Below are 19,052 nucleotides of genomic sequence, written 5' to 3'. Positions count from 1 at the left end.
TCTCCTGCTGGACCTTGTCTTTAATCAACAATTCTGTGTGTGTGTGTGTGTGTGTGTGTGTGTTTGCTCTGTTTGTGGGTGTGTATGTGTGTTTGCTCTGTGTGTATGTGTGTATTTGGTGTGTGTATGTATGTTTGCTGTGTGTGTATGGGTTTGGTGTGTCTATTTGTGTGTGTGTGTGTGTGTGTGTGTGTGTGTTTGGTGTGTATAGAGGTGTAAGTTTGTGAATGGTTGCTATCTGCCTTTTCACTTTGCTAAATGCTGGCTTCCAGAACTATCAACCCCAGTGGGTTTCTGGACCAAACCCCATTATCTGCTCTCAGCACTGATTCCCACCAGCTGCCTACCTCAAATTACTCTGTGGTGTCAAAGATGATTCTTGCATAGAGTCATCTAAATTGCACACATAGTGAAGAGGCTGGCCAGCCACCCTCCACACTCTCATCATTCACAAAGCTTCCCCTCACCTCAGCACTCAGTTGCCACTCTCAAAAGCTTCCCCTGCCCACCTTGTTCTTTCCAGCCACCTGACCTTTCAGAGGAGGCACAGGCTGGTGCTGAAATCCAGCTTCCATTTCATATTAGCACTCCCTAATGAAATGCCCCCTCCTGGGAATGGCAACTGCAAACTTAAGAACAGATAAACAGCAACAACATCTAGCCCCTGTGTTACCAAGGCTGGCACCAACTCTTATGGATGGCTAAGCACTTCCTAGTGCAAGTAGCCACTATCTTTGGGAAAAGCAAAAGACCAAACATTTTTGGAGAGATAAGCACCATACTTTGGGGCAATTAAGTATTCCCAGACAGCTGTGGCCAGTTTGTAAAAACACTAGTCCCTGATACCACCATAAAGGCCAAAAGGGCTTCCCGCCCCAGTTGTGCGATCCCACCGGCCTCCTAAACAAATCATATTGACTTTGAGAGATGACATGTCTTATCGCCTTCCCTGTCAGGTAACCCTGAAACCCCAGAATCTGCCTGTGTATACAAATTCTGAGCCCACAGATATGTGGTCACAATCCTGCCCTGTGAAGTGGGTACACACTGTGATCCAAACCAGGTTCATACATTAAAGGCTCTTTTGTCTCATTACATCAGGTTGGAAATTCTTTGAGCTCTTCTGTGAATCCCAAGATCTGGACATAAGAATAGAAGATATTATTTCAACAAGCTCTTTTTTCCCTGTGATTTCACAAGTGTTTCTTTTATGATACACTTAACATTGAGCATTCTTATGTAAAATGCCTAAAGATAAACACAGTTATTTCTACCCATATCCTTTCCTTTTTCTGCAGGTTCCTTTAATTCTGACACCATAGCAGAACATTCAAAAGCAGAATGCCAGTGTAAAGTGTTTTTAATATTGTTCTATATTTTTAAAAATTTCTGTAATTTTAGTATCTATGTGTGTCATTATGTGCATAAATAAATTCAGGGAAATTTGGAGCCCAGAAGAGACCATCTGATACTTTGTAGCTATTGTTACAGGTGATTGTTAATAACAGTTGGTGGGGTTGAGTACTGAATAAATTTCTCTCCAAGAACAGGGCATGATTTTAATTGCTGAGACATCAATCCATCTCCTGAAATATTTTATCAATCTACAGATAAAAATATTCCTCTTTCCTCTAAGTTTATAGAAGAACTCTTCTAACTTCTAGAATGGATCAGGATTCTACTACCTCCTTCTGGCAAAGAGGACAATTTTAGACTATTATGGATGAGCATAGGAGACAATGTAGACCCCAGTAGACATGATATTGCTAGGCAAAAATCATAAGAGAAAACAGTGAGAATCATTCCAAAATATATAGGTATGGCAATGTAATCCAATATTTAGTAATTATGAACCAACTATACATGTGTCAGTTAGAATTTATGAAATGTGAACACGGGAAGATGATTTCTCCCTGATCGTTTGAAGAGAATTTCTCTCTGGTCTAAACAGTATTGTGTAACATTTGGGAACAAAGATGCACACCAGCATCCCTGCACTGGAGGCCAAAGTGGAGAAGATCTCCACAGCCACCACAACCTTGCCTTTAGTGCTATGGTAAACAGGGAGGAATGTGACCCAGACACTACAGAACACCAGCATGCTGAATGTTATAGAGTTTGCTTCATTGAAGGCTCCAGGCAGGTTTCTGGAAAGGAAAGCCAGAGTGAAGCTCCCAAAGGCCAGGCAGGCCAGGTATGCCAGGACACAGTAAAAAGCAGTGACTGACCCCTTGTTGCAAACAATGATGATGTGACCATGCTCTGATTGGGCATCAATGTCAACAGAAGGAGGAGAAGCTCCTATCCAGACTGCACAGACAATAACTTGGATGAGAGTGCAGATGAGAATGATATAGTTAGAAACTCCTGAAACCAAAAAATACTTGATCATTCTTTGAGGAGCTGTGACTTTGAATGCCAGTACAACAGTAATTGTTTTGGCCAGCACAGTGGAAACAGCCACAGAGAATACAAGTCCAAATGTGATTTGCTGTAGGATGCAGGTAGCTGAGTTTGGATGTCCAATATAGAGCAAGGGGCAGAGGAAACAAAAAATGAGGGAGATGAGCAATATGTAGGTGAGAGTGCGATTATTGGCCTTAACAATGGGAGTTGTATGGTGTTTCACAAAGACCCCAAGAACAACAGCTGTAACTGCAGAGAAGAACAAAGCCATTGAAGAAAGTGCCATCCCCAAGGGGTCTTCATAAGTGAGAAAGATAAGCGCTTTGTGAATGCAGTGATTCTGCTCAGTGTTAGCATACTGGTCCTCTGGACACTGGACACACAAATCCACATCTAATGGAGAAATAAAAATATTATTAGTGTAGCTTCAGCAATTTTACTGTCATGATACTTACTCTAGTATATAAAGAAATGTTTCAACATGTGAATCTGGTTGCTCTGAATACATTCAAGGTCAGTGCTATATAAAATAATTGATTCCATTTTAATGCTTCTCATTGTTATGGTAAATAAAAACATCAAATATTTTGTGTATTTTATTCCATTGGTATGATCATTTATCATGGATGTGTATATTTATAAGTGTGTTTACATGTAAAATTAAAAAACATTGTCATAAACATGACAGCAAATTGGTTTATATGGGGGAGTTATGAGGCTGAGAATGAGAAGTAAAGTTTATATGAATATAAAAATTGTATGAAATATAAAAAAATTTATATGAAAAAAATTGTAAAAGTATCTGTAATTCCCACTAGTTTATTTATAGTAAATCTGATAGCCATTGCACTAAATCATTGGATAATTGCAATAAGGGATAATATACTTTCAAGCTTTGAAGTCTTTTACATGGAACAAAGCTTTTGTTAACAGCCGTTACCTTTTAATTTGTTTGAGGAAATAGGAATTTACTTTGGTTGTGAAGAGAATGTATTGCTCGTAGAGAGTACTTGAGTTTGGTTCTCAGCACCAATGTCAGGTGTATTCAAACAGCCTTTTTGAATTACTTATGTTTACATTTTATGTAGAACTACATATCAGAAAATAACAGGTGGGAGTTGGTTACCTCCTAGTATATGGGTTCTGAGGATAAACTAATGCCATCATACTTAGTAGGAAAGGATGTAACTGCTAAGCCATCTTACTGGCCATAAGAGCCTTTAAAGACTTCCATTTAATTATATAGGATGACAAAAAAGAAGGGAATAAATGCATGCCTGAAAATTATATTCAGTTCATACGAACTAAATTGTTATTTGATGAATATGGGCTATGCAAGTGCAAATATCATTTGAAAACTGTGGTTAATTCCTTTCAGGACAAAACAATATTAATGTATGGTATTACAGAAATTATTAGCTAGGTATTATTTAAACTAGTATTGAATCGAGGACTCATAATATTTACATATCATGTGTCAACAGTGAGTCTCAATTTCTACGTTTCAAATAAAACAGAAGTTTGAAAAAAAGAATATCTCTTTATTATATAAAATCTCCTGTCTTATGCATAACAGTTTCTCATGATGTTACAAATCATTATTTGCCCTTTTCATTAGTCTTACAAACGGCTTGGATTTGGTTCCCTCTATTCACATGCCTGATTCTGTCTTCCTTGTGCTTCTGTACTTGATAGGAGTACATAAACTCATGTAAGGGTACATATATTAAGACAATATAAATAAACCATTTAATGATTCATCATCTACATATATTTTTAGAGATGATTAATCACTAGAAAAGACCTCTAGAACAAACTAACACTGAAGTTTTTTTTTTTATCAAAACTGAGTATGTCATCTACAATACATTTTTAATGAGTCAAAGATATATGACGATTTCTGTTTTTAATAAGGACATTTTAAAGTATTGTATTTCTATAATTACTAACTTAGGAAAGTGGTATATATATCCATATTTCCATTTTAGAACACTACTGCATCCCAGATGGGTGCAAGATGATACAATTTGAAGAACTCATCCTTGCAGAAAATACCTACTTGTCCCATTAGAAATTTCATTTTCTGGGCAGGGACTACAATCAAAACAGCAGGCTGGCATTCCATTCTTCCTGAATTTTCTAAATCCTGGACCACAGTCAGCACTGCACACAGAGGTTGGCATCTAAAGAAAAATAAATATATCCTGCTATCAAGAGTTTTACCTACCCCTTCAAAAATTATATTATATTAGTATATGATATTTATAAGCTTATTTTATATATAACAACAAAGTTACAAGTTTTTACTTATTGCATTTCATGACAGATATCAATATTTGCAAAATTTGAGGAAAAGTTGAATTGTTAACCATCAACTTGAAAATCAGAAAAACGATTTGTTAGTGTCCTGTTTACTAACAGTGCAGGGATTGCAAGGTGGTTATTCTATTTAATTCTTGTCTCCTTAAGAAAAAGTACAGTATAAAGGCACAGAGATCCTAATTGAGAAATTATCTCTATCAGACTAGCTTCTTATTATAGCTGCAAAAGCATATTTTAAAGTTGTAATTGATGCAGGAGTGCCCTCCCCATTAGAAGCAGTGTTGCCCATAAGCAGTGGTACATTAGAAATCATGCAGAACAAGCAGAGTTTCTTGAGTGACTCTGTTTCAGTTACATTATACAGTTCCATGCCTTGCCTTGCCTTGCCTTGAGTGTAATCCACGAACCAAATCAACGTTTTCCTCCTCACTTTGCTTATAGTTAGTGTTTAATAACAACAACATAGAAGCAAATTACAAGTAAAGAACATTCAGAAATGGAAAAAAAACAACTCAAATATCAGATAACAGAAATAACCACATCTACATTAGGACTGTAAACCATAACAAAGTATATTGAAAGAGAAACATAGCTGCATGTGCAGAACCCTGTGGCATTTTTGGTGAGGAGGTACTGAGTTTCTGTATAGTGAGCTGGAAGATGGTGTGTTTCCTGAATTCAAAAGGTTTTATGGAGCCTGAAAATTTAGACTGCTCAAAATTAATTAAAGAATTTCTTAAATTAAGAAAATCATGGTATTACAATGAATCTAGTGATGAGTGTCTGTCTACTGCATTGGAACCTTACTGATTTCTACATGCTGAATTTGTATCCTTTGTTTCATGTTAAGATTGATGTTGCCATCACAGAGTATATCATTCACAGGCTCATGTCATGTTCTGAAGTATGAATAAGCACATCTCTTCCTTTTTATTGTTTATATTTTTGTTGAAACAGGGTCTCACTGTGTGATATTGGTAGAACTCAACTTCCTATATATATATAGGGGCACTGTACTTTCTTTTTCTCTATTTATTATTTATTTTCACACTTAGTAGTTGAGAAAATGCATCTCCTTATCTGTATTCTGCTCACTTCATTTAAAGCAGAGTATCCATTTCACCCCTGGTTTGAGTATATTCAATTGAAAATCAGACTAGCTTTTGAGTAGGGAGAGATTTTCCTGACTCTTGATTCAGAGAATGTCGATTAAAGACATGTGCCACTACAAAATCTTGACTTCATTGCTAGTTTTAATGGAAATTATTTGAGTCTCCTCTCCATATACTGCAATGCCATCAATAAGTTTGCTGTAGAAAACTAACTTTCTTCTGGCAACATGTCTTCTCTTAGTTTGTCAAGTTTTATTCTCCTTTTAAAAATTCCGAATGGATGCTGGACATTGTTTAGAGCCTTTTCTGCATGTTTTTGGATAATAATATCATTCTATCCTTGACTTTATGTTGTGATGAACATATGTTGAACCTCATGGAATGAAGTAATTTTTGTACCAGTTTAGCTGCTTGTATTATGAAAGGTAATTCTGCTTCCCCAAAAAACTGTTTGCACTAGAACTTCTTCAAGTAGCTTCTTGGAACCTTCCCTCCAGTTGGTTCTGATTGGTAAATAAAGATGCCACCAGTAATAGCTGGAGAAGACAGACAGAGGCAGGATTTCAGGATTCCCTGGGCTTGAAATCAGGAGAAAGAGGAAAAAGGAGGTCTGCCTGCTAGGGAGAGAGTGCAAACAAAGGACAGACAGAGTCTACATGGGTTAGAAAAGCAAGGTGAGTGCCCCAGGCTCTGTGTCAAAAATAAATTGGCCCAGACAGTTGTCTGGATTAAGAACAACTGAAATGGAATGTAGAATCAGTAAGTAATAACTCAGGATTAACAGCATGGTGGTTGAGCAGTGGCCCATCTATTGGGCTGTTTAAGGCATGTTAAAATCTAAAGGCTATGTGTGTATCTCTTTCATTCTCTCACACAAACAATTGAGGCTGGTAGCATACTAGCCACTGGGATTAATTAATACATATTACAACACACAGGGTCTAACCTTTCAGTTCCAATGTTGACATCTGTTAGAAGATGTTTAGTCAAGATTATTTCAGGCATGTCCACAAAAGACAAACGATGTTATACTCTAAGTATGACTCTTCTGTTCTACTTCATTTTGTTGCTTTTCACACCCCCTTTTTACAGAAGTTCTCTGTTCATATATATAAAGTAAAGGTTTTCTTACATCCTCCGTCATAAATGCCACAAAAGAAGGCCATTTTTATAGATCAATCTTTGCCACAGTGGTCATATGAATGCTGACTTCCAGGCAGCTAATGAGGATCTTAAAACCTACACTCACAGTGACAAGCCTTCTCTAAGAAGGCCATACCTCAAAATAGTGCCACTCCCTTGGCCAAGCATATACAAACCGTCATATACAGTTAGTATATAAATAGAAGAAATTGAATATTTTTACTTTTTTTTATTTTTGTGGGGTATTGTCATAGAAAGACATACATGAAAGGACTTGGAATTGAGCATGATCGCCAGGCAGTGGTGGCGCACGCCTTTAATCCCAGCACTTGGGAGGCAGAGGCAGGCGGATTTCTGAGTTCGAAGCCAGCCTGGTCTACAGAGTGAGTTCCAGGACAGCCAAGGCTATACAGAGAAACCCTGTCTCAAAAAACCAAAAAAAAAAAAAAAAAAAAAAAAAAAAGGAATTCAGCATGATCACAGTGCAGGACTCGAAATTTTAAAAGAATCAATAAAAATATTATGTTGAAATAAACTAAACTCATTTTTGTGATTTTTGATAAGAGAATGTGACCACAAACACTCAATTATTACTAAAAATTATTTGTAAATTATGTTTTAGTTGTTATTCCAACACTTGATGTTTTTCTAATACTAGTTTTTCTGTCAGGCATTAGAGGGATGTTTCTATTTTGACGTCTTGTGTTCTTCTTACTTTTAAACATGATGGAGTTGTTTTAATATCTTTTGTAGTACTCATTTATGTGTTATGACTTATTGTACTTTTGTTCATTCTACAAGTTTGTCTCCCTTTTCTTATGAAGAATTAATTTACTGGATATGGTAACTGGTTTGGCAGGCATGTCTCTAAATGTTTTAAATACATCCTTTTTATTCTCCTCCTTTAAGAATATCCATGATGTGTTACACTGCACATAACTAAAGAAGCTAAGTAACAAAGGTGGCACATGGTGGGACACATGTACTCCCCGAAAAGAAGAAATAGAATAAACATTGTGGTTGAATGGGTTTGGGGAAAGAATGGGAGTGGGGTCCGATAAGAACAGAAGAGGACAGAGGAACAGATTATTTGGAGGAACATCTAAGATGGGGGTGGGGGCATCTCTGATTCAATCCCAGGGATATAGAAACTCCCAGATATCTATGAGGATGGTCCTGGCTAGGTCTCCTCGAAAAGCAGGATTTGGAGCCTGTAACAACCATTTCCAATAAGCAGTTAAGACTTCCAGTGTTGGGATTGAGACAACATCCTAACCACAAAAACTTCAACCTACACCTTACCCTGCCTAAAAATATGCAGGAGTAAAGATGTAGTAGAAGATCAAGGGATAGCTAACCAGTGACTGGACCAGCTTGAGAACCTTGCCATGAGAGAAAGCCCACCACTGATGCTGGTAATAATATTTTTGTTATATTTGCAGGCAAAGCCTAACGTAATCATCCTCAGACAGAATTCAACCAACAATTGATGGAAACACATGCAACGATCATGAAATTGTGCCTAGTAATTGTACATCATGATATGCTAAAGCATGTTGATATCTGAGGGAAGTCACCTCTTTTCTGAATAAGGAAGGTGTATTGGAGGGAAAAAGGGGAAAATGTGGGAGTAAGAGTAGAGTAGGGAGTATAAACTGGTTTCTGGTTGTAAAGTGAATGAATGAATGAATGAATGAATATCTTTCATTTAATAATGAACTATGCTGGTGGATCCTGCTGTTATCCAGAAAGGGACTTTCTATGACATAATGTTTTCTCCTACAGCTTTCATATCCTCTCTGTGTACCACAAAAAAAATTTTAAGTCAAATATATCAAGGATCATTTCATTTCAAAAGTTGATGATTTGCCATTTAAATGCCTCTAATAGACAGAAGTCCACATTTTCACATTAATTTGGAAATGTGCAGCTGTAATATAATGGATTTACTCTTGATACCTAGAGTGTGTCCTTCCTTTTATTTGTCCCATAGGTTTTAAAAGTGATCTTTAATCATACTTCCGTAGTCACTGTGATTTTCATTTCTTCTTGTTTAATCTTTGTCATCTTTCTAAGTTTCTAATTCTTGCACCTTGTATTCAAGTATTGCCATCCTGTCCTCAATTTGGAGCATTTGTTTTGTGAGTCTTTTCACTGAGATATTTATTTGGTTTGGTTGGTTTTTCTGTCATATATTTTAGCTTTGATTCTTTCATTAATTTATACCTTTCTCGAAGCTCTCTGTCATAACACACTCAGTGTCTTATTGTAATAAAGTTCTCATACTTTCATTTTAGTTTCCCAGAGGTGGTTACTACCCTCTTTGATTTTTTAATATTCTTATAATAAATCTTTGATTCTTTGTTTAGTATAACATTGAATATACTCTCACTTAAGTCTATGACTCTAAGATTTAGAATCATATTTCCTGATGTCTTCATGTTTTTATTTATTAGCTTCCATATTGGAATTATGATATATGTGAATAGAATACTGTTTGTGTTTCTAAAAATCTATAGTTTTCCTGTGGATGTGTTTCAATTCTCAAGGGAGGCCTTTTTAGAACACACCTGAACTTTCAATGCTATCCTCTAATGGATATGTATATGTGTAAGTATACTTTTAGGTCTTATGTTCTTTTCCCTAAGAATTACATTCTTAATTACATTGAGAGAAAATAGCAACTATAAATTTCACACTGTCTGAGTAAAATGGGAATCACTTCATATCAAGCCTGAAGACATTTAACCAACTTTCTTTTGGGGCAGTTTGAATATGACTCATTAAAACCAAGATTATCAGAATTCATACCTATAACTTACCTATTATACATAAGATATATTTCATTTTCAAATTTCCTCAAAATGCAAATTTTTATTAATACCAATATTGAGAAAAAATTATGTACATCCTTGTTTGGTTGAATGATTTATGTAAGAATTAGTTGGGCTAAAAAGTTTCATTTAGTCAATATTATCTTTTACAAGGTATGAGTCAGGGCTGCAGATGTGGCTCAGCTTTCAAGAACAATTGCTACCAGTGAAAGGGACCCAAATTTGATTTCCAGCACTCACTGAGTGGCATGAAGCTCTTGCAAATGCTCTGAGATTGGAGTAACTCTTCAGCCATCTGTATATTCCATACATGAAGGTGTTACACTGATATTCATGCACAGAAAACACCCATACCCTTATATTGTTATAAAATGAAAAAGCAAGATATAGTTCATAAAGTATCTAAAACTGTCAGAAAAAAATGTTAATGTATGGTTAGCTAGAGATTTTGGAAATTTTGGACTAGTTGGTAAATGGGCTTAAAATTACATAATAAAAATCAGTGACTTGATTATGTTGAATTTACTCTATACTTACAATAAACAAGAGTCTTTAAGCATCTTTTGAAGAAGTTCATCATTAGAGTGAAAATCACTTCATAGTAGTAACAATAGGACCAATAGAATATTGCTAACTTTCCTGGAAATAATATCAAACTGTTTTCTAAAACAGTATATGTTAATGTTAAAAGCAAGAAACAGGCTCTGATGTGATACAAATTCATCGTATTCATGTTAGAAACCCTCAGTGATTTACTAAAAACTCATCTGAAAAAAATGAAAAGAAGAAATGTAGTTTAGGAGGCTATAAATTGGTCTCTCACTTGACAATCAATTTCATTCACCACTCTCAAGGAAGGTTGGATGCACACACTTGACAGTGTAATTTAACTTAGTACAGTTAGGCCAAACTCACCTGTCTACTTCCTCTTGCCCACTCTATCATATCTTCAGATAAATGTAGCTGTTGACCATTCATGAAATAGGGACTAAATATTCCTATTTTCACTTTAAGTCCAAGTCCCTGTGGAAAATTCCAAATGTAGAAAATGTCATACTCTTCCTGCAGTTTGTCTCTTTGGTTCATATTCACTCTGTCCCCAACAGGATTAGTAAAGTAGATCTTTCTTATATAGGAAGCCAGCTGAAAGACAGGTAGCATACTATAAAGTATATGTTCTTTATTTAAGTGAGAATATATATTATTATTTTATCTAAAAGGAAACTTTCTTGATACTATGAGGTGAAAATTTTCAGTGAAAACAAAGAGATAATCAAAATAATGTTTATGTTATTTAGCTTTCTAAGAAGAAATTATGAAACAAGCACAAATATGTATGCAGACTGCAAACATATTTGCATATGAAACATACAGACACATGAAACAGAGAGAAACTCACATCGTATTGAGAAACACACAGAGCTGGAACACAGAGTTATTTACAAAAATATACACATGCATGCCCAAACACACATATGAACATACAGATGTACACTGAGACAGAATATGCATCAAAATAGTCAAACAGACACAGAAACACACAAAACAATTACCCAGGGGCATACACAAAAACACATGGAAACATGTGTACAGAGGAATAAAAACAGTTAGACATAAATGAAAGAGTATACAAAACACCACACAAAATACACAGCCACACACAGACACATGCATTGATAAATATACATAGAAATATACACTTAGACAAAATCAACCATATAGAAAGCAATTGAAACACATACAAATTTATGGTAAATGCCATAGACAGATATATAGGCAGATACAAAAAATAATATAGATAGATAAATGTTGATATAGATGATATAGATTAGATATTGATTAGACATAGATATAAACATAGACATAGATATAGACATACACAAAATAAATATGTAGACAGAGACATATAAAGATAAACACAGATATACTGAAACATAGAAATATATAGTGAGAAACATATATAAACACACATGAGCACATAGAAATGTAATAAATTGAATGCTTGCACTATTTTCTATGTAAATACTCTCAGAGCACCTAATGATGTCCCTCACCTACAGTGGAAACAGTACAAGTAGGGATCTCCAGTTAAAACAATCCCCTAGTGATTATAACATATTTGATAATTAATGAAAAAGGATTCATCATTGAGTTGGCCCCTGAGGAAGGACTGGATGTGGTTTGAGTATTAGAACATGTGTGATGATATTTAGCTAATCAGTAACAAAATCACAGTGCTACATTAACAAAATAAGCCTTCCATTCCATTCCCTTAACATTAGAGGTTTATACCAACACCTGGATTTACTTGATCAGTAGGAAAAGTATTAATAAATCACTCTCTTTTGGAAACTATTTTCTAGTACACTTGGTTTGGGCATCTAAGAGACTCTTAAAGACATTGATAACATGAAACATTGTGTAATAGAAGCACTACCTTGCTGCAGATATACTTTTTTTGTTTCCCACTGTCAGTGAACAGATTATCAAACTTCTGAAAAGTCATCTCATAGACTGCATGGGCAACAGCATACACAGCATTGTATATGTCATAACTCCCTTCAGTAACGGCCATGTCAAAAGTATGTGCCATTAGCCATTCCAGTGAGGAGTAGTTCTTCGATGTCTTACATTTAGATGCTGAGACTTCACAGTTAAAGTGCATCCATTCCAGCTTTACCAGATATTCATCTGAGTATTTGAAAGGGTTCAATGTCTGGACAAAATTTTTAAAACCAGAAATCTCACCATGGTGGTGTCCAAACGCAAATGCCCCATATAAGTTATCAAATGTGAAGTCTTTCTTACTAGGAGTAACATCCCACTGTGTGGTGGTGATCCATATTCTCTGTATACCTAGAAATTCCCACATTCTAAAGCTCACGGCTAAAGTACTGTCTGTGTCACCATAAATGATGACAACATTTGTAGAGGATGTCATGATTTGGTTGTAATACACTTCTGCTCTTGTCATGTATAAATGCATATTGACTGGGATCATGCTGACAAAAGCAAAGCAGACTGAATTTTTTTCCATCTCTCTTCTCAAATAGGAGAGAAATTGGATGCCTTGATCATTGTCTGAGATGGCCAACCCTACCCAATTCCAACTGAAATGTATTATGAAGGAAACCAGGGCGAGAGCTAGAGCTGTATCCTCAGAGGCCATCTGATATAGATAGGGAAATTCTTCATTCTCACTCAGAACAGGATGAAAGGCTCCAAATGTGAGATGATGACACTAGAACACAGGACGCAGCATGAGGTAGAATTAATTCCTAAGAATGTATAAGCACGTTTTTCTGATGATTTCTAGAAGTCTAAGCTATCTATTATTTCTTGCCTCATCTGTATATCATACAAGAACATTTAAAAGCTCCATCAAGACTCTGAACTACATACATTACATACATACATACATTACATACATACATACAACCCTTGAACATACATTACATACATACATACATTACATACATTCATACATTACATACATACATACATTACATACATACATACATTACATACATACATACATTACATACATACATACATTACATACATACATACAACCCTTGAACTACATACATTGCCTCAGGCCTAATAGTAAGATTATGTGGGAACCAAGCCATATCTGATTTCATGAATTACCCCATGCCCCTAATACACACACACACACACACACACACACACACACACACACACACACACACACATTTACCTGCTGACATATGAAGTTTTTTAGGATTGTATAAAATCTCGCAGTTGTTGTCCAGTTAAGTCCTGTAAGTGCAACTCCACACATGTCATCTCCACAGAAATAATTAGGGAGAATATCATGAGTTTGTAAACTCGAATAAATCATATTGTTTAAGTGGGATTCCCAATCACTAATGTCTGCTGAGAATGGAAATATGAGAGACATATTTGGCAAAAGATCAGGGTTCCTGTTGATTTCATTCATGGAAAAAGCCAAGACCAGCGCATACTTGAGGTTTTCAGTGTGTATTCTGTAAAAGGTTACAGTGTATATGATGACAACAATTTATAGATATCATTTGTAGTCAATAAAAGGACAATCCAGTACTGGATTATATTGCCCCCACTCCCTAAAGATTGAAAAACCTTGACATGTTCATGAGAGGTCATCTCCCATAAAGAGTATGTACTATCACCATGTTCTCCTCTGGTTTTTCCTCTTGTTTTTGAATGTTTCCTAAGATGGTAAATAAATCACCAAATGCTTTGACAAAGCAGTAGAAATGGTCACATGTTCATTTGAATTTAGTGAGAAATATGTAAAATACATGGGATGTGTGTGTGCCATTGAGTTTATTCTGTTTTTGTATGAAGTTCACTGCATTGCTAAGGCAGTAAAAGAGTGACAGTTGATGTCACAGAGGTCTTTTATGGCAATACTTATACAATATTTTAATACAATATTTTAATGACTCATGTCATTAAAATTCATTCTTATTAGGGGACAATATATTTATCATATCCCATATAATCATTCTTATCTTAAATGTTCTTTCTTTCTAAAATTCAGTTAAAATTGAATAATTCTGTTTTGTGTTTATGTTTATGAAAAGAATACTAACTCATATCCCTTCTGAATTGTTTCAAAACATCTGATTGATAAACAACAAACGTATTATTACATTATTAATTTTTTACTAAGAGTTAAATATCTGTATTCCAGTTAGAAATTGAACATCTGTCCAGTCTTTTTTTAATAAAACAAGTCAATTTAGAATATTCTTCATGAATATACAGAAAAATATCTTTAGAAATTTCAGTAACACATGACAAAAAATTGAGACTAGTATTTGTGCAAATCAAACACTAACTCCTGCACAGTAAACATTAAGAAACATAAAGCACTTATGTGGTCAGAGTGCCTTCGTGATCTAACTGTGTCTTAAAAAAAACTAGCAGAAGTCTTCAAAATCAAAATGTAACAATGTCCACACTGATAAAATATGCAATTATATTTTTGTAAAATTATTGAAAAAGAGACATAAGTGATAAATATCAGAAGTGTCAGATTAAATAACAGTGAGGTAAGGAGGGAAGATGTATGCTCTGTAAATAATGACAAAGATGAGTTAGTAGGTGACTCCTCTATCCTTATTCTCTAATATTGACAACTAGCATATGCCACTGTTGTTACACAGGATAGTGACAAGAGAAGTAACTAGTCACCACTATTAGTAATGACATCACTTTTCAAAGAATACAAACATATTTTATAGTCAGTACATTCCTTTTTTTATTCTAAGGAGAGAGTGAAGAACTGGACTTTGTAAGACCTAAAAGCCATTGAATTTGTATAGATCAAACTATGAAGTTTACAGAGGAGAGATTTCTTACATCAATTCTTGATGTAGCCTCAGTACATAAATGGAGACCCCATGGAGCAAATTTAAGAAAGTAATTGAGTATCCATATGAAAGCTCTGCATAACTAATTCTGTCTCCAACATTAGTGGCCCCAGCACACACACTAGAATCTGCACAGTGAATCTGTGCAGATTCACTAGAATCTGTGTTCATTTACATAAACACACTTAGATAAAGTCATAAAAATGATAACTTTCAATAACATATAATTGTGCCACCGTGCTATGGAAACTGTCTAGGAGAGCGAGGTATGTGATTGATAATAGCCTGAAGTTGTTTTATTACTGAGCTTCCACTCCTGTAATTGGGAGGCAGGCAGGGAAAAAACCTCTGTGTCAATTTAAATTGGTAATATAGCATTAAGTCTCTAATAGAATTCGAAGTTCTTTCCTGTTTTGCAGATTAATAACACAGTACAAAAGACCCTTAGCATTGCTCCTCAACCTCAATAGACTCAGGAAATATTCATGATCACATTCACACTGAAAATACTAACGCACTTACTGTGTATTCAAAATAGACCTGTAATACTCTTTCTCCACAGGTCGTGGTACTACATGAATAAAGAAAACACAGCCTGTTCCCAGGTTTCCATCCTTGTCTTCATTCTGCTTTATTTTCCAAAAGCACCTGGGATGAATAAAATCAGCCACAAGAAGTGGAATGTCCAGGAGCAAGAAGAGTAAAATCAAGGTGAACATATTGTTCCTCTTCTGAGCCAAGGCTGCATTGATTGTGAAGTGCCAAACATATCAGCAAATCAAACAAGTACCAATATATCTCCATGTACTATTATCACTGTTTCCAAGGGAGATGCTACATCTGCATTCCTGTTTCATTTTCTACATCTGTTTTCTCACCCCTGGAGGAATCTTCCACACTCTCTCCTGAGGAGCTTTATTTGATGTCCACTGTGCATGTGATAAACATGTCTGATAAATATAGATGAGGATGGTATAGACAGATGAATGACATCACACATGTTTGTGGAAATTAAGGTCCCTGGAAAGATTCCACTTTGTGAAAATTTGGTCCCAGGACTGCCTCAAATTCTGTTTATGTGAACTTGAAACAATTGTCAGTAGATTTTGTTAGTGGATTGACCTTCAGGAAGGACTCATAAAGTCTGAGGTCATAGTTACCCATTGACCATTGTGTCACAAATCCCACATCAAGGAAAACTAGCCTTGTGTTTACAACATTGGATATTCGATGGGAATGGAATATGGACAATGCTTCAGCAGTGACATGTAGAGAATATTTAAACAAAAACTGTGCTTACATTGTCTTGAGAATTAAAAATCATGATAAATCCAGAAATGTTCTGAATCCTGCTTTACCCAACACTCAGCACAGAACCATATTAAATGTTGGTTTTAAAACATTTATGAAAATCCAAAGAGAATGCTAGACCTTTGTGTTTTATTTCAAATACTACATAAGACCTATTACTCCTATTCCCCATTATTATTAATGAGAAACTAAGCTGAATATTTGAGTTATAAAACATGATTTCCAAATATGGCCCTCAGTTATTACAGATTACCTTGTTTGATGAGCTCCTTCTACCTCAGCCTCGATTTTCTACATTAACTTTGCTAATTTTACATTCCAGTAGTCACTGTGATGAATTCTTACAGTTAGTATTTTAGAAGCAAATAGTAACTGGCAAGTGAATATGTGTTTAATGAATAATCTATTCTTATACATTCTTCATAGTCATCTATTTTTGATAATACTTTAGAACCTGCATTGTAACTTGGAGAGTCTACTAATAATTGTGGTCTGATGAGTCTGTCTGTGGAGATGGACTGCAGAGAAAACAGCACAAATATAGTGAATTCTTTGTTGTGTGTTGTCATATATACTATTTAGCATTTGTGATGAGGCAAACAGATCTTATTTTCTTTTTCTTGTTTTTCTTGTTGTACATTAAAATATCTACATTTTATGTGTACATGAACCAGAACCTCTGTCCTAGGTGGCTAATGTATAGATATAGAGAGATGTAAGATGGAGTATTTTTCATAGGAAGACAGAGCACATTCATCTTTGAAGAGTAAAAATAAAATTTCCAAGAGTCCAGATTCTGGATTGTATTCAGTTTCATCTGTGTAAAATGGTTATTTCATTTTAAATTAATACATTTTATTATGACACAGTCACATATATATTTCATGTACTTTTCCAGTTTTTCCCATTTGAAACCCACATCTTTTGCTCATCTTACTGCTCCTTCCATTCCTCAGTTCAAACAGCCTTCCTCTTATTTTATGACCTTTGTATTAAGTTTATGAGCAGACAAGTATCATATTTTCTTGTGTATTTTTCCAAACTGACTTCACATGGTACCCCAACCCCAAATCTCTTGAATCTCTTCAATTCTTCAAAATGTGTTACCCAATTGCTTCATGTAAAAATGTGTGCATATACACATACATACATACATACATACATACAGGTATACATTTGTTGGCTTTTGTATATGGAATCCTTTTTGCCTTTCTAGAATAAAGCCTACCTGATCATGGTGGTTGATTTTTTAAATTTGTTTTTGGATTCACATTTCAAGTATTTTATTGAGTATGTTTGTACCAAGGCTGATAAGAGAAATCAATCTATAAACTCCATCTTGGTTGGGTCTTTATTTGGCTTTGGTATCATGGTGACTCTGGCCTCATAATCTGAATTGAGCAATGTTTCTTCTGTTTTTATTGTTTGGGATAATATGGAAGTAATGGTACTACATTTTTGAAAGTCTGAAAGAATTCTGTCATAAATTTGTTTCAGATTTTTTGGGAGGTGTGACAGTTGGGAAAATTCTAGTGAGTTCTTCTATTTCACTACTGGTTAGGGTTCTGTGTAAATTGTTATACTGACATTCTTTAATTATAGTAAGTGGCATGTATTGAGGAAAGTATCCATATCTTTCAGATTTCAGGCTTCTGTTGTGCTGCTTAATAAGTACTGTAAAATCACTTTTCTTTTTCTTCTTCTTCTTCTTCTTCTTCTTCTTCTTCTTCTTCTTCTTCTTCTTCTTCTTCTTCTTCTTCTTCTTCTTCTTCTTCTTCTTCTTCTTCTTCTTCCTTCTTCTTCCTCCTCCTCCTCCTCCTCCTCCTCCTCCTCCTCCTCCTCCTCCTTCTTCTTCTTCTTCTTCTTCTTCTTCTTCTTCTTCTCCTTCTCCTCCTCCTCCTCCTCCTCCTCCTCCTCCTCCTCCTCCTCCTCCTCCTCTTTCTTTTTTCTTTTCTTCTACTTTTTTTTTTTTTTTTTTTTTTTTTTTTTTTTTTTTTTTTTTTTTTTTTTTTTTTTTACTGAAGAGGCATTTCTTTGTGTAGCCTTGGCTTTTTTAGAACTAGTTCTGTAGACTAATCTAACCTCTCCTGGATCTGCCTCCCATAAACTAAATTTAAAATCATGTGCCTCTACCACCCAGTTGAACTTGCCTCTTTCAATGGCTGTCATTGTGCACATTAAGTTTGTGTACAGCATGCAATCATTTTAATTTAATTCTAAAACTATTTTTCATATCATTATTTCTGTCTTGATCCATTTTTATTTGGTAGAGAATTATTCATTTTCTATATGTTTGCATTTTTTTGGTTGTTGATGTTGTTTATATACAGCTATAATCCATTATTACTGACAGGATGCAGTGAGCTTTTGCTTTGTTTTGCTTTTAAATTTTTTTTGTATGTGTTGTGACTTGCTTTAATTTGAGTATTTGGTCAATTGTTGAGAATTTTTATAAGTAGAGAACATTCACTATGTATGTTTGGAGAAATATACCATAAATATGTGTTAGGCCCATTTGATTTACAAAGTTTGGTAACTCC

The 19,052-nt window shown here is 35.0% G+C and overlaps 1 protein-coding gene across 1 annotated transcript; it reads right to left on the bottom strand.

Annotated features, from left to right (window-relative positions):
* Positions 1-1,879: 1,879 nt before the first annotated feature.
* On the bottom strand, positions 1,880-15,920 carry LOC143440675 (vomeronasal type-2 receptor 116-like). Its single transcript, XM_076927457.1, has 6 exons — positions 15,724-15,920; positions 13,539-13,827; positions 12,255-13,058; positions 10,733-10,960; positions 4,466-4,589; positions 1,880-2,799 (listed from the first exon to the last, which is right to left on the bottom strand). The coding sequence occupies exons 1-6, from the start codon at positions 15,918-15,920 to the stop codon at positions 1,880-1,882; spliced, it is 2,562 nt and encodes an 853-aa protein (XP_076783572.1).
* Between the last annotated feature and the right edge of the window lie 3,132 nt (positions 15,921-19,052).

This window comes from Arvicanthis niloticus, chromosome 30 (genome assembly GCF_011762505.2).
Source record: "Arvicanthis niloticus isolate mArvNil1 chromosome 30, mArvNil1.pat.X, whole genome shotgun sequence".
NCBI lineage: Eukaryota > Metazoa > Chordata > Mammalia > Rodentia > Muridae > Arvicanthis > Arvicanthis niloticus.
The sequence above is the reverse complement of the archived record's forward strand: the minus strand, read 5'-3'. Positions and strand labels throughout refer to the sequence as shown.